The following is a 15,641-nucleotide window of genomic DNA, read 5'->3' as shown; positions in this document are numbered from 1 at the left end:
CCTTATTCGCGCTGGCCACGTCCTTGCAAACCTATATAGGCAGACTGTTTTCGCAGCAAGTTTTCTGCAGACAATTGATCTTCCACTCCTGAATCGCTCATTATTCTCGAAGAATAACGACTCAACAGAGTCATTGTCTCTCGTTTCCAGACTGCGATCCTCCAGACTCAGACGCAAATATTACCTCAGCTGTCCTCGGCACGTACCATCGCCTAGCAAACGCAACCATACCGGCGATCCTTCAACAACCCCATCAATTGTTTATCAAAAGGTGGATAATTCCCACGCCGTTGTCTTGCCTTGCCGTTGTTGGCTCACATTGACTGACGAAAATAGAGACGATTACGGTGATGACGGTGCCGGGCATGTGCCGGGCATGTGCCGAGAGCGGAGATAATTATCATAAATTACAAACGGTGATCATTGTGCGGATCGCCAACGGCGACAACGACGTGGCGGTGGCGTTTTGTTGTCCCATCAATCCATCCACGATTGATGAAATAGAAAATTAACAAAACGGCAGAAGAAGAAGACGAACAAACAGTGCTGTGGCATGTGCGTCTTTCCTCCGCTTCTGTACTACTTTGCTTTGTGTCATTGTGCGTGCGTGTGCTGTGTGCGGTTTGCCGATTTCGGGTCTTTTGTTATGGTAATTATCTCCGTATGGTGTCTCGCCCCTTGCGGCGGTAATCTTCAAACCGGACTTTTTACTGAATTATGATGATTGCTTTTTTACTTCAGAAAGGAAGCAGCATTCGTTCGAAGGTGTCTGTGCGTATGTATGTGTGTATGTATGTGCGTGCGTGAAAGATCTTCATACAAAGTTCACTTGGTCTTCTCCTTTCCTCTCCTGAAATACCCCATTTCAATCTACAATAACACATTTTGGATGGGAATCTTGGATTTCATTTGGCTTATCATTGAAGAAACTGATAAATTGTAGGTATGTATGTGCGTGTGTATGTCTGTGCATTCAACACAAAAAAAACTGGTCAACTTCACATTCAGCTTATCTGGATTGATTTCAACGCAAAAATGTCTCCAAACAGACTACATTTTTTAGTCTTTTCCTGTGAAATTTAGGTTATTTGATTCAAGGAACTAAGATGGCTTCACCTGTTCGCTAAGTGAATTACTCAAAGTCTCATTTCGCTTTCAATAAACTAAGGTGTGACTTACGTACCTCACACGCACTCACCAAAACAATAAAAAACGCACTCGAAAACACCGCACCGGCGGAGCGGAGGGTGACAATTTGATGGATGAGTGCCTCGTTGTTCAGCAGCAGCTTGGAGAGGCATTCGAATAATAAATGCGACGATGCCCGTTGCCACCGTCTGTCACTACTGTACTCGCCGGCGCGTCTTCGCACCTCTACGAGCCGAATTGTGACAAATGGTGTTGCGCGAGCGTTGCCTCATCGCTCTACCACGCAGTCAGTGGAGAGTCTGTCTGTTAAACTGTTGTTGAAAATGTGCGAATTTACAAGGGGGTGATAAATTTGCGATAATCCGTATGAATAGTTACGATGGCAGATGAGTAATTTATGACGGCGTTAGAGATAGAGTTACCAAAGATGTTTTTCAGTGTTTTATCAACAATTTTTCGGAAAAATCCCGTCAGGATTTCCGGAGAAATCCCGTCAGGATTTCCGGAGAAATCCCGTCAGGATTTCCGGAGAAATCCTCCAAGGATTTCCGAAGAAATGATCCAAGGATTTCCGGAGAAATCCTCTAAAGATTTCTGGAGAAATCCTCCAAGGATTTCTGGAGAAATCCTCCAAGGATTTCTGGAGAAATCCTCCAAGGATTTCTGGAGAAATCCTCCAAGGATTTCTGGAGAAATCCTCCAAGGATTTCTGGAGAAATCCTCCAAGGATTTCTGGAGAAATCCTCCAAGGATTTCTGGAGAAATCCTCCAAGGATTTCTGGAGAAATCCTCCAAGGATTTCTGGAGAAATCCTCCAAGGATTTCTGGAGAAATCCTCCAAGGATTTCTGGAGAAATCCTCCAAGGATTTCTGGAGAAATCCTCCAAGGATTTCTGGAGAAATCCTCCAAGGATTTCTGGAGAAATCCTCCAAGGATTTCTGGAGAAATCCTCCAAGGATTTCTGGAGAAATCCTCCAAGGATTTCTGGAGAAATCCTCCAAGGATTTCTGGAGAAATCCTCCAAGGATTTCTGGAGAAATCCTCCAAGGATTTCCGAAGAAATCCTACAAGGATTTCCGAAGAAATCCTCCAAGGATTTCCGAAGAAATCCTCCAAGGATTTCCGGAGAAATCCTCCAAGGATTTCCGGAGAAATCCTCCAAGGATTTCCGGAGAAATCCTCCAAGGATTTCCGGAGAAATCCTCCAAGGATTTCCGGAGAAATCCTCCAAGGATTTCCGGAGAAATCCTCCAAGGATTTCCGGAGAAATCCTCCAAGGATTTCCGGAGAAATCCTCCAAGGATTTCCGGAGAAATCCTCCAAGGATTTCCGGAGAAATCCTCCAAGGATTTCCGGAGAAATCCTCCAAGGATTTCCGGAGAAATCCTCCAAGGATTTCCGGAGAAATCCTCCAAGGATTTCCGGAGAAATCCTCCAAGGATTTCCGGAGAAATCCTCCAAGGATTTCCGGAGAAATCCTCCAAGGATTTCCGGAGAAATCCTCCAAGGATTTCCGGAGAAATCCTCCAAGGATTTCCGGAGAAATCCTCCAAGGATTTCCGGAGAAATCCTCCAAGGATTTCCGGAGAAATCCTCCAAGGATTTCCGGAGAAATCCTCCAAGGATTTCCGGAGAAATCCTCCAAGGATTTCCGGAGAAATCCTCCAAGGATTTCCGGAGAAATCCTCCAAGGATTTCCGGAGAAATCCTCCAAGGATTTCCGGAGAAATCCTCCAAGGATTTCCGGAGAAATCCTCCAAGGATTTCCGGAGAAATCCTCCAAGGATTTCCGGAGAAATCCTCCAAGGATTTCCGGAGAAATCCTCCAAGGATTTCCGGAGAAATTCTCCAAGGATTTCCGGAGAAATCCTCCAAGGATTTCCGGAGAAATCCTCCAAGGATTTCCGGAGAAATCCTCCAAGGATTTCCGGAGAAATCCTCCAAGGATTTCCGGAGAAATCCTCCAAGGATTTCCGGAGAAATCCTCCAAGGATTTCCGGAGAAATCCTCCAAGGATTTCCGGAGAAATCCTCCAAGGATTTCCGGAGAAATCCTCCAAGGATTTCCGGAGAAATCCTCCAAGGATTTCCGGAGAAATCCTCCAAGGATTTCCGGAGAAATCCTCCAAGGATTTCCGGAGAAATCCTCCAAGGATTTCCGGAGAAATCCTCCAAGGATTTCCGGAGAAATCCTCCAAGGATTTCCGGAGAAATCCTCCAAGGATTTCCGGAGAAATCCTCCAAGGATTTCCGGAGAAATCCTCCAAGGATTTCCGGAGAAATCCTCCAAGGATTTCCGGAGAAATCCTCCAAGGATTTCCGGAGAAATCCTCCAAGGATTTCCGGAGAAATCCTCCAAGGATTTCCGGAGAAATCCTCCAAGGATTTCCGGAGAAATCCTCCAAGGATTTCCGGAGAAATCCTCCAAGGATTTCCGGAGAAATCCTCCAAGGATTTCCGGAGAAATCCTCCAAGGATTTCCGGAGAAATCCTCCAAGGATTTCCGGAGAAATCCTCCAAGGATTTCCGGAGAAATCCTCCAAGGATTTCCGGAGAAATCCTCCAAGGATTTCCGGAGAAATCCTCCAAGGATTTCCGGAGAAATCCTCCAAGGATTTCCGGAGAAATCCTCCAAGGATTTCCGGAGAAATCCTCCAAGGATTTCCGGAGAAATCCTCCAAGGATTTCCGGAGAAATCCTCCAAGGATTTCCGGAGAAATCCTCCAAGGATTTCCGGAGAAATCCTCCAAGGATTTCCGGAGAAATCCTCCAAGGATTTCCGGAGAAATCCTCCCAGGATTTCCGGAGAAATCCTCCAAGGATTTCCGGAGACATCCTCCAAGGATTTCCGGAGAAATCCTCCAAGGATTTCCGGAACAATCCTCCAAGGATTTCCGGAACAATCCTCCAAGGATTTCCGGAGAAATCCTCCAAGGGTCTACGAAGGAATCCTTCCAGGATTTCAGTGAAAATCCTTATAGAATTTTGGTGAAAATCCCTTCAGGATTTCCGTGGACCTTCTTCCAGGATTTCGATGGAAATCCTTTCAGGATTTCGTTTGAAGTACTTCGAGGATTTCAGTTGGAATCCTTCGAGAATTTCAGTGAAAATTCTTCCATGATTTCGGTTGAAATCTTTCCAGGATTTCGGTTGACATCCTTCCAGGATTGCGGTTGATATCTTTCCAGAATTTCGGTTGAATTTTTTTTCAGGATTTCGGTTGAAATCTTTTCAGGATTTCGGTTGACATCCTTCCAGGATTGCGGTTGAAATCTTTCCAGATTTTCGGTTGAATTTTTCTCAGGATTTCGGTGGAAATTCTTCCAGGATTTTGGGGGAAATCCTTCCAGGATTTCGGTGGAAATCCTTCCAGGATTTCGGTGGGAATCCTTCCAGGATTTCGGTGGACCTCCTTCCAGGATTTCGGTGGAAATACTTTCAAGATTTTGGTGGAAAACCATCAATGATTTAAGTGGAAGTCCTTTTAGGATTTTAGTGGACATCATTTTGGAATTTCAGTGGAAATCCTCTCAGGATTTTCTTCAAGGATTTCAGTGGAATTCCTTCCAGGATATACACCGAAATTGATCAGGATATTGACCTTAATCCTTGAAGGATTTCCACTTCAATCCTTGAAAGATTTTTACCGCAACTTTAGGATGACTTCCGTCGAAATCCTCGGATCTTCACGGAAATTTTCGGAGTATTTTTCCTTAAATGCTTGGAGGAGTTCCCCCGAAATCCTGGAGGATTTCCACTGAAATCTTTGGAGGATTTCTTCCAAAATCCTTGGAGGGTTTCCACCAAAATCCTTGAAAGATTTCCTCCTAAAATCTTGGGAGCGTTTCCGCTGAAATTCCGACAGGATTCGCGTTATAATAACAAGGCATTTTGGTTCAGTGGAAATAGTTTCCCGCATTTTATAGCAGCCATTTCCCGCCAATTATTCTTCCGCTTCATTACGATTGCATTGATTTTTAAGCTTCCCTTTGTTATCAACAAACAAAAGCTCACTCCCGGTCCGTTGTCGGCAGTGACAAGCGCCCTCATCGGAATTAATCCGCACCGTCCGGGTTCCATTTCCGATGGAAAAACTGCATTGGCGGTAGTGTGGTCATTGTTTGCCATAAACCATGCAATTTCCGCTCGTTCCCAGTGAATGTCCTTTTTTGCGAGCGTACCGAAAAAAAAAACTTTTGCCATCCTTTGATCCACAATGATTCAGCGAATGGTGTAATTTCCATTTTCCCGTTATTACTCTGGGTCCCTACAAAAAGAGTGGCAAGAGGAGGAGATCAAATGAAACTGAGATTGGTTTGTACCGGACTATGTCTGTCTGTCTGTGCGTGTGTATGTGCGTATGAATGTCTGTGCGTGCAAAACTTTATGATCTGTTTCGCCAGGAAATTATCACGGAGATTACGATTACGATTTCAACAACCGTTAAGCAGCAGTTGCGACCCGATTTAACAACTGAAACGCGGGCAATTATGGTTAAGTTTTATAGCAGAAGTACTGCCAGCGGTGAGATCTGTGACTACGTTGACGACGACGACGATGCGGCAAACAACCACCGTGTTTTCGAAAGTAAACAACTTAAAAATAAAAACACGAAAGCAATTATCCCGAGAGCCGAGAGCCCCTGACTTTTTACGAGGGGCCATAATTTTGCAACTCCTCTCTAAAACAATAATTGCAGGTCAATAAAAACGGCGCACAGCTCGTAAAACCACTTGATGCCTACGGCGACGAATGCGACGATGGCGACGACGACCAGGGTGCTAATTAACAACTGCCGGCGCGGTGTATAACAACAGCTAATTTTCGTCGCCCTCAAATGGTGCTTTACGGTGCGCGCAGAAAAAAATGCGAAGAGTGATTCACTTGAAGGAAGTCAGTGACTTTCCTTGAAGTTAGTCGTAAGTTCAATCGTTGCACATACACACATACAGACAGATATGTCATTCAATATCATTCCTATATCATTCTGTATCATACTATATCATTCGTTATATCTTTTTGTATCATTATACGTCATTCTGTATCATTCCTACATCATTCTTTATCATTCTGTATCATTCTGTGTCATTATGTATCATTCCGATATCATTCTGTATCGTTCCGTTTCATTCTATATCATTCTATATATCATTTTGTATCATTAGACGTCATTCTTTATTATTCTGTATCATTCTATATCATTCTATGTCATTCTGTACCGTTTTATATCATTCCTATATCAATCTCTATCATTCTGTATCATTTTCTTCCATTCTTTGGTATTTTTATATCATCCTGTATCATTCTATGTCATTCTGTATCATTCTGTATATTTCTTTATCCTTCTGTATCATTCTATGTCATTTCAATATCATTCTGTATCATTCTATGTCATTCTGTACCATTTTATATCATTCCTATATCATTCTAAATTATTCTGTATCATTTTATTTTGTTTGTTCTGTATCATTCTATATTTTTTCTGTATCATTTAATGACATTCCTACATCATTCTGTATCGTTCTGTATCGTTCTGTAGCAATCTTTATCATTCTGTATCATTTTCTATCATCCTTTGGCATCATTCTATGTCATCTTTCTAAATCTATCTGTATCATTCTATGTTATTTCAATATCATTCTGTATCATTCTATATCATTCTGTACCATTTTATATCATTCCTATATTATTCTGTATAGTTCTGTGTTATTCTACATCTATTTATATCATTCTGTATAACCTGTATCATTCAATATTATTCTGTATCATACTGTTATTCTTGTATCATTCTGTATCATTCTATGCCATTCCGTATCATTGTGCATCATTCTATGTCATTGTGTATCATTATGTATCATTCTGTATTATTCTGTATCATTCTGTATCATTCTGTATTATTCTGTATTATTTTGTATCATTCTTTGTCATTTCTATATCATTGTATATCATTATGTATAATTCTGTATTATTCTATGTCATTACTATATCATTCTTCTGTATCGTTCTGTAACATTCTACATCATTCTGTATCATTCTATTTCATTTTGTATCATTTTATGTCATTTTGTTATCATTGTACAGTCGGAACCCGCTCGTTGAGCCACAACCTCCACCCAACCAACGAATTCGATTCGCTAGTTGGGTGAAGCGACAGCAGCACAAGGGGCGTGCGCATTGTTTTTTTAAATCATGTTTAGGTTGGAAGCAAAAAGGAAAATTTTTCAATTTGTTTCACATTTCAGGCCAAACATTTCAATAGGTCCTATCTGCATTTGAGAGGCTCTCTTTGTTCACTTTCTCTTTAAATTATTGCAATGTAATGGTACACTTTTCAACTATTTTTGCAGTACAAATCAAAAGACGATTGTTTTAACCATCGTTCAATGCAAGGAGACAATCATAATACAAATAAACAGCTGAGATATTAACGAAAGAGAGGGAACCCAAAGAGAGCCTCTCTTTTGCAGATTGGACCTTTAGACATGTTTGGCCTGATTTAGAACAAAACTGATACGTTTTGCAAGATACATATATGGCCAATGCAGGAAATAATTATTTTCACCCATTTTTAGTCGGTGAAGTGAAAATATAGATGTTTATGAAACCACCCGGACCAAAAGCAAGCACAAAACGCTTTCAATGATCGACAAAATAAAGATTACCGATGTTTTGCATTTGTTTCGAAGTAATTGTACATATTCTTTTTTTTTAAAGAAATATGAAATAGAAATTCTTTTCGATTATTAGTAAAGTTTAAAAAACCAAAATCTCATTAGCTCACCCCTCGGAATTACAGATTGGTTGTCATTTTCAGTTTGACATTGAATTATGACATCCAGGTACTTTTTAGTTGGCTGACAGCCCAACTAACGGGGCCCCAACTAAAAAGTCACCCAACTATTAAGCCCCCAACCAGCGAGTCATGACTGTATATCATTCGGTATTGTTTATCATTCTGTATCTTTCTATATCGTACTGTATCATTCTGTATCAATCTATATCGTTCTGTATCATTCTGTCATTCCTATATCATTCTGTATCATTCTTTATCATTCCTATATCGTTCTGTATCATTCTATGTTATTCTTTATCATTCTGTTCCATTCTTGTCATTCTGTCAACCTGTCGTTTTGTCATTATAAAACTTTATCACTCCTGCATTTAACATTATATCATTTTAACATTCTGTCAGATAAAAAAATAATATCAAACCCTTTCAACACAATAAGTCCACCAACAAACGTTGAAAAGAAACATGCAAATCGCCTTCTTGGGCCAGTTTTGCATGCATGCGTGAACTTCTCTCTACCTCCGAGCCCGATCCGGTTCGGTCGACAACGACCAGCCAGCGCTCGTAAATTTTTATAGCACCTGCACCAAAGTGTCCTCCACTTTTCTGCCGGGTACCGGTATACCAACCAGGACCCAGGTAAGATATTGACATTCATCTCACACCGCACACCAAACGACCGAATGGGACGAATGGGCGACTGAACGAGGGCGGCCACACCGCACGGTTTGACGCGTTTTAATTTTTATGGCATCATTTACCTCGATTCCTTTAATGGGCGGCGGGTGTACACCAGTGCCGTAAACTGGAAAACTGCCCACGGGCATTTGAGACGCGGTTTTACGACACGGAGGAGTAACTGTTTCGCGCCTGCAAGTATGCTGCAACTAAGGTCGGACCTTTACAAGTAATTGGGAGTTGTGAGACAAATCATGTTGTGAAATTTTTGAGTGACCCCGAAGCTATTATAGCATTTTTTTAACAAAAATTTGGCCGGTGCGAAGGACGGATGAGCCATGCTGAAATGTTTGCTAAAAATGTTCGTTTTCTCCGAGCTAATCAGCCTAAAATATCATTCTACATTATTCTGTATCATTCTTATATCATTCCCTTATCATTCCTGTATCATTCTCATATCATTTCTTTATAATCCTGTATCATTCTGTACCATTTTAAAACATTATATCTCTAATATAAAAAAAAACTGTCTGTATGTGCGTATGTATGTGCGTGGTAAAGCCACAGATTCAACAATTTCAAGTCCTGAAAAACTTCCAGAAATCCAGTGGGTGAATTTATCGAGCGGGTTTCCAACCGATAACGACCCAAAATCGAAACAGACGACAACCTTCCACAAATTAAAACGCAATCAGAATTAATTTATGCTGCGCTGTTTGTGCAGTGTGTGTGTGTGTGTGTGTGTGTGTGTGTGTGTGTGTGTGTGTGTGTGTGTGTGTGTGTGTGTGTGTGTGTGTGTGTGTGTGTGTGTGTGTGTGTGTGTGTGTGTGTGTGTGTGCCGTGGATGCTAGGGTTTTTCCGGATCGATGCCGCCAGCAGGGCCCAACAAAATATGGAAGAGTGGAGTGAAAACTATTCGCAACCAGGCGACGGGACGAGGGTGGCCATTCAGGTCGAAACAAGCGAGACCAATCGGTATTTCAATTAGTTTTCCATTTGCGGTCAGATACGGAATGGATGCGATGAATTTCCCTACCCAGCATTGATTGATGGTGAGGTCAATTCATTCTGGGAGACTGGAATGCGATTAATAATTCGCAAGGATTACCACATTCACGTTGAACAGGAATATCCGGGAATATGTTCGGGATGTGCTATAAAGTTTATAGCAAACTTCTGTCAGGTTTTTTATCGCTGCGTCGGTTGTTCGTAGGATACAATCACTTATAACTATTACGAACATAGTGCTATAAAATTTTATAGCAGAATATTATAAGGGAATTCTATAAAAAAATCTCCGGAAGACCTAACAGAATTTTTCTCTAGAATTCCGGAAAGGATTTCTCCAGAAAGGATTTCCCTAGAATTCCAAAAAGGATTTCTCCAGAAACCCGGACAGCATTTCTCCAGAGATCCGGAAAGGATTTCTCCAGAAATACGGAAACGATTTCTCCAGAAATCCGGAAACGATTTCTCCAGAAATCCGGAAAGGTTTTCGTCGGAAATCCGGACGGAATTTCTCCGGAAATCCTGACGTGATTTCTCCGGAAATCCTGACGGAATTTCTTCAAAAATCCTTGCGGGATATCTCCAGAAAGTCTGACAAGATTTTTTTCGCAAATTCTGGCAGGATTCCTGCGGAAATCTCGTCGGTATTCTTTCGGAAATCCCGATGAGATTTCTTCGGAAAAACAGATAAGGTTCTACCGGAAATCCTTCCAAGATTTTGCTGGAAATTCTTCCAGGATTTCGGCGGAAATTTTTCAAGGATTTTGGTGGAAATCCTTCCAGAATTTCGGCGAAAATCCATCCAGGATTTCGACGGAAATTCTTCCAGGATTTCGACGGAAATCCTTCCAGGATTTCGGAGGAAATGCTTCCATGATTTCGACGGAAATCCTTCCAGGATTTCGGAGGAAATGCTTCCACGATTTCGAAGGAAATGCTTTCAGGATTTCGTTGGAAATCCTTCCAGGATTTCGTTGGAAATCCTTCCAGGATTTCGTTGGAAATCCTTCCAGGATTTCGTTGGAAATCCTTCCAGGATTTCGTTGGAAATCCTTCCAGGATTTCGTTGGAAATCCTTCCAGGATTTCGTTGGAAATCATTCCAGGATTTCGTTGGAAATCCTTCCAGGATTTCGTTGGAAATCCTTCCAGGATTTCGTTGGAAATCCTTCCAGGATTTCGTTGGAAATCCTTCCAGGATTTCGTTGGAAATCCTTCCAGGATTTCGTTGGAAATCCTTCCAGGATTTCGTTGGAAATCCTTCCAGGATTTCGTTGGAAATCCTTCCAGGATTTCGTTGGAAATCCTTCCAGGATTTCGTTGGAAATCCTTCCAGGATTTCGTTGGAAATCCTTCCAGGATTTCGTTGGAAATCCTTCCAGGATTTCGTTGGAAATCCTTCCAGGATTTCGTTGGAAATCCTTCCAGGATTTCGTTGGAAATCCTTCCAGGATTTCGTTGGAAATCCTTCCAGGATTTCGTTGGTAATCCTTCCAGGATTTCGTTGGTAATCCTTCCAGGATTTCTTTGGAAATCCTTCCAGGATTTCGTTGGAAATCCTTCCAGGATTTCGTTGGAAATCCTTCCAGGATTTCGTTGGAAATCCTTCCAGGATTTCGTTGGAAATCATTCCAGGATTTCGTTGGAAATCCTTCCAGGATTTCGTTGGAAATCCTTCCAGGATTTCGGAGGAAATCCTTCCAGGATTTCGTTGGAAATCCTTCCAGGATTTCGTTGGAAATCCTTCCAGGATTTCGTTGGAAATCCTTCCAGGATTTCGTTGGAAATCCTTCCAGGATTTCGTTGGAAATCCTTCCAGGATTTCGTTGGAAATCCTTCCAGGATTTCGTTGGAAATCCTTCCAGGATTTCGTTGGAAATCCTTCCAGGATTTCGTTGGAAATCCTTCCAGGATTTCGTTGGAAATCCTTCCAGGATTTCGTTGGAAATCCTTCCAGGATTTCGTTGGAAATCCTTCCAGGATTTCGTTGGAAATCCTTCCAGGATTTCGTTGGAAATCCTTCCAGGATTTCGTTGGAAATCCTTCCAGGATTTCGTTGGAAATCCTTCCAGGATTTCGTTGGAAATCCTTCCAGGATTTCGTTGGAAATCCTTCCAGGATTTCGTTGGAAATCCTTCCAGGATTTCGTTGGAAATCCTTCCAGGATTTCGTTGGAAATCCTTCCAGGATTTCGTTGGAAATCCTTCCAGGATTTCGTTGGAAATCCTTCCAGGATTTCGTTGGAAATCCTTCCAGGATTTCGTTGGAAATCCTTCCAGGATTTCGTTGGAAATCCTTCCAGGATTTCGTTGGAAATCCTTCCAGGATTTCGTTGGAAATCCTTCCAGGATTTCGTTGGAAATCCTTCCAGGATTTCGTTGGAAATCCTTCCAGGATTTCGTTGGAAATCCTTCCAGGATTTCGTTGGAAATCCTTCCAGGATTTCGTTGGAAATCCTTCCAGGATGTCGTTGGAAATCCTTCCAGGATTTCGTTGGAAATCCTTCCAGGATTTCGTTGGAAATCCTTCCAGGATTTCGTTGGAAATCCTTCCAGGATTTCGTTGGAAATCCTTCCAGGATTTCGTTGGAAATCCTTCCAGGATTTCGTTGGAAATCCTTCCAGGATTTTGTTGGAAATCCTTCCAGGATTTCGTTGGAAATCCTTCCAGGATTTCGTTGGAAATCCTTCCAGGATTTCGTTGGAAATCCTTCCAGGATTTCGTTGGAAATCCTTCCAGGATTTCGTTGGAAATCCTTCCAGGATTTCGTTGGAAATCCTTCCAGGATTTCGTTGGAAATCCTTCCAGGATTTCGTTGGAAATCCTTCCAGGATTTCGTTGGAAATCCTCCCAGGATTTCGTTGGAAATCCTTCCAGGATTTCGTTGGAAATCCTTCCAGGATTTCGTTGGTAATCCTTCCAGGATTTCGTTGGTAATCCTTCCAGGATTTCGTTGGTAATCCTTCCAGGATTTCGTTGGTAATCCTTCCAGGATTTCGTTGGTAATCCTTCCAGGATTTCTTTGGAAATCCTTCCAGGATTTCGTTGGAAATCCTTCCAGGATTTCGTTGGAAATCCTTCCAGGATTTCGTTGGAAATCCTTCCAGGATTTCGTTGGAAATCCTTCCAGGATTTCGTTGGAAATCCTTCCAAGATTTCGCTGAAAACCCTTCTAGAATTTTGCTGGAAATCCTACCAGGATTTCGCTGAAAATCCTGCCAGGATTTGGCTGAAAATCCTGCCAGGATTTGGCTGGAAATCCTGCCAAGATTTCGCTGGAAATCCTGCCAGGATTCCACCGGAAATCCTGCCAGGATTCCACCGGAAATCCTGCCAGGAAGATTTGACGGGAAATCCTTGGAGAATATGATTGGAAATTTTTGCTTGATTTAACTGGAAACCCTTGCATTTGCATTGCTAGATTTTTCATTTTGTTTTTTTAAGTGTTTTTTATATTTTTTGAGTATTTCTATCATTTTTTACTGTTCTCCCTCTCTTCCCTGTTCATATTGTCTTCATTGTTTTTACTTGTTTTCATGTTTCGTTTATTCTATCTTTTCCTGCTTGTGTATTTCATTGTCTTGTCTTTTTGTCTCTTCATGTTATTTCTGTTGATGTTATGTATGTTTGCTTGTGATTTCTTTTATTCTTCTTTGTATGTTTTTTTTTTTAGTTTTTGTTCTCTCGATTTTCTTGTGTTTGTTTTTGCTTTGCTTTTTGATTCCTGTTTCCTTTTTTTCGCATAACTCTTTTGTCACCTTTTGTTGACTTATCTGCTTGCGTTATCGTGCATTTATATTCACTCTGAACAATTCAGATTTTTCTGTGCATTTCATCTAATGCTCACAACCCCTCGTATCGAGCAACAGTCGTCGGTACCATCTCATTATGCAAATAATTACATATTCATTTTTATTGCCCCATTTGAATTCGCGTACACGCTTGAAATCCCTGCCTGTATCGCCCGTCCTAGCGCCACACAGCCGTACCACCACGCTCGTCAAGTAAACACACTCAGGAACAGGATTTTCGGTAATTTACCTTCCAGCTCCTTTCCTGATGCCTTCGTGTTTCCACCCCCTTCAAACCATTCGCACACACAAGTTGGATTCCGAGTTGAATTAGAAAACGAATGGCTCCCTTGGGACGACGGGAATTTAGAGAGAAACTTTTCCCTTACCAAACTGACACTGTGCACCGCACTGTGACGACGACGACTACCACGACCACCACGTCGACTACGACTATGAAGACTATGAGGGGAAGATTGTGTTTAATTAAACTTTCGTCGTCGTCGTCGTCACTGCTTCTGCTGCTAGGGCCAGGTCGTCCTCGTCAGCGAAAAATCAGAGTTTCCACAGCTCACAGTTTGAGCTCATCTCGTCTCGTCTCCCGAGGGGATCGGTAATTTGAGTTAATTGGAAATACTTGCTGCGTTCTGACTTTTTCAATGAACGGTGTTGGTGGTGCGGCGGGATGAACCCGAGTGGAAATTGAGGACTTGATGTGGATGAAGTTTCGTTAGAAATCACAGAACAGTTCGTCCTTTAAAAAGGACATTTTCACTTGTTTAGTCGAAGATTCTTTTGACCATCATCAGAAAACGTTATGGCCATAGCTGTATTTGTATTGGACAATTTTCACGATCACTTTGGACATCATGTCCGAAACTCATGTGAAGCCTAAAATCATTTTGGCCATGATCAAAAGATAGATTGGCCATGGCCAAATACAATTTGCCATGTCCAATGCCAATGCCTTGTCCAAAAACTAGCTTAGCATTGATGGAGGTTCCTCTAACCATGGCCATATGGTATTCGAGCTATGGGAAAACTGTGGCCATTTATGGCCAAACCTTAGCCATTTATGGCCAAACATTGGCCATCCATGGCCAAACATTGGTCATCCATGGCCAAACATTGGTCATCCATGGCCAAACATTGGCCATCCATGGCCAAACATTGGCCATCCATGGCCAAACATTGGCCATTTATGTCCAAACATTGGCCATCCATGGCCGAACATTGGCCATTCATGGCCTTACACTTATTTTACCACTTTTGATTAGTTTTGAACAGAAAAATGTGAAATCTACTTAAAAATACTGTTCTTCCGTAATTTTGCCACATTTCCTGTTCGGGACCTCCACCCCTTGACCCCTCTTAGTTAGAAAATTAAGATTTAATGAGTATGTTTTACGCTCGCACCAGTAACCGAACAACCAACAGATGGCAGCTCCGGTCGTGGAACTATGTTTACCTTTGCTCCGTTCTTTATTTTGTTTTTTTTTCAAACGAGTGCCATTACTAAATCGTCCACTTTTTTCTCACGTTTCTTCCCTACAGGTGAGCTGACCTTTCCGGCATTTATACCGGGGTGGATTTCGATAACATTCAGACCCAGAGGGGGCGAGACTCGGGTTGGTACAGGGACAGCGAGGTTAAGTCGTTTACCAGGGGTACAAAACATCGATTTCCTCGACTCCTTGCTCGTTTCTGGTACTCTGCTCTGGTTTTTCTTTCAAACAAGACGGTTTGTATGGGGTTGGGGGATATAATCACTGTCCTCAGATCAGACGGGGGGTGCGCGCAATTAAAATTAATTACCGACGGTGAATTAATTACGACCAAATTTGTTATCAAGTTGCGCCTTAGTTCGCGAGACACTAAGCCGGAGCCCAGTGTCCAATTTCAGACTCGAGAGGCCTGAAGAGAAGCCTGGTCTGGTCGAAAAGGAACGAAAACGGTAGAGATACCGCGCGAGCAAACAACTGCAGCAAAAATGGCCATCGGAAACATCGCAAATGGAGAAAATGAATAAATTTGCGGGCTTGAGCAGGGCTTTGCTGGAAGTGCGCTGTGTCAAATGGGAATTAGACTGGTTCATGTTTTTTTGACCTTTAAAAAGACTTGGAATAAATATATTTTTGCAATGGCAAAATAAATCAAAATCCTCCTCGGAGGAAATCCTTCAAAGATTTCGGAGGAAATTCTTAAAATATTGCGGTGAAAATCCTT

The 15,641-nt window shown here is 41.9% G+C and overlaps 1 protein-coding gene across 1 annotated transcript in view; it reads left to right on the top strand.

Annotated features, from left to right (window-relative positions):
* Positions 1-15,095, top strand: part of LOC134288076 (sericin-2-like) — a 124,810-nt gene extending 109,715 nt beyond the window's left edge. Inside the window, exon 4 of the mRNA XM_062851771.1 lies at positions 14,970-15,095. Within this exon, the coding sequence (XP_062707755.1) occupies positions 14,970-14,978 (9 nt within the window). The 3' untranslated portion in view covers positions 14,979-15,095. The remainder of the gene's footprint in view (positions 1-14,969) is intronic.
* The last annotated feature ends 546 nt before the right edge of the window (positions 15,096-15,641 follow it).

This window comes from Aedes albopictus, chromosome 1 (assembly GCF_035046485.1).
Source record: "Aedes albopictus strain Foshan chromosome 1, AalbF5, whole genome shotgun sequence".
Classification (NCBI taxonomy): Eukaryota; Metazoa; Arthropoda; class Insecta; order Diptera; family Culicidae; genus Aedes; species Aedes albopictus.
Note: the sequence above shows the minus strand (reverse complement) of the source record. Positions and strands in the feature narration are given on the sequence as shown.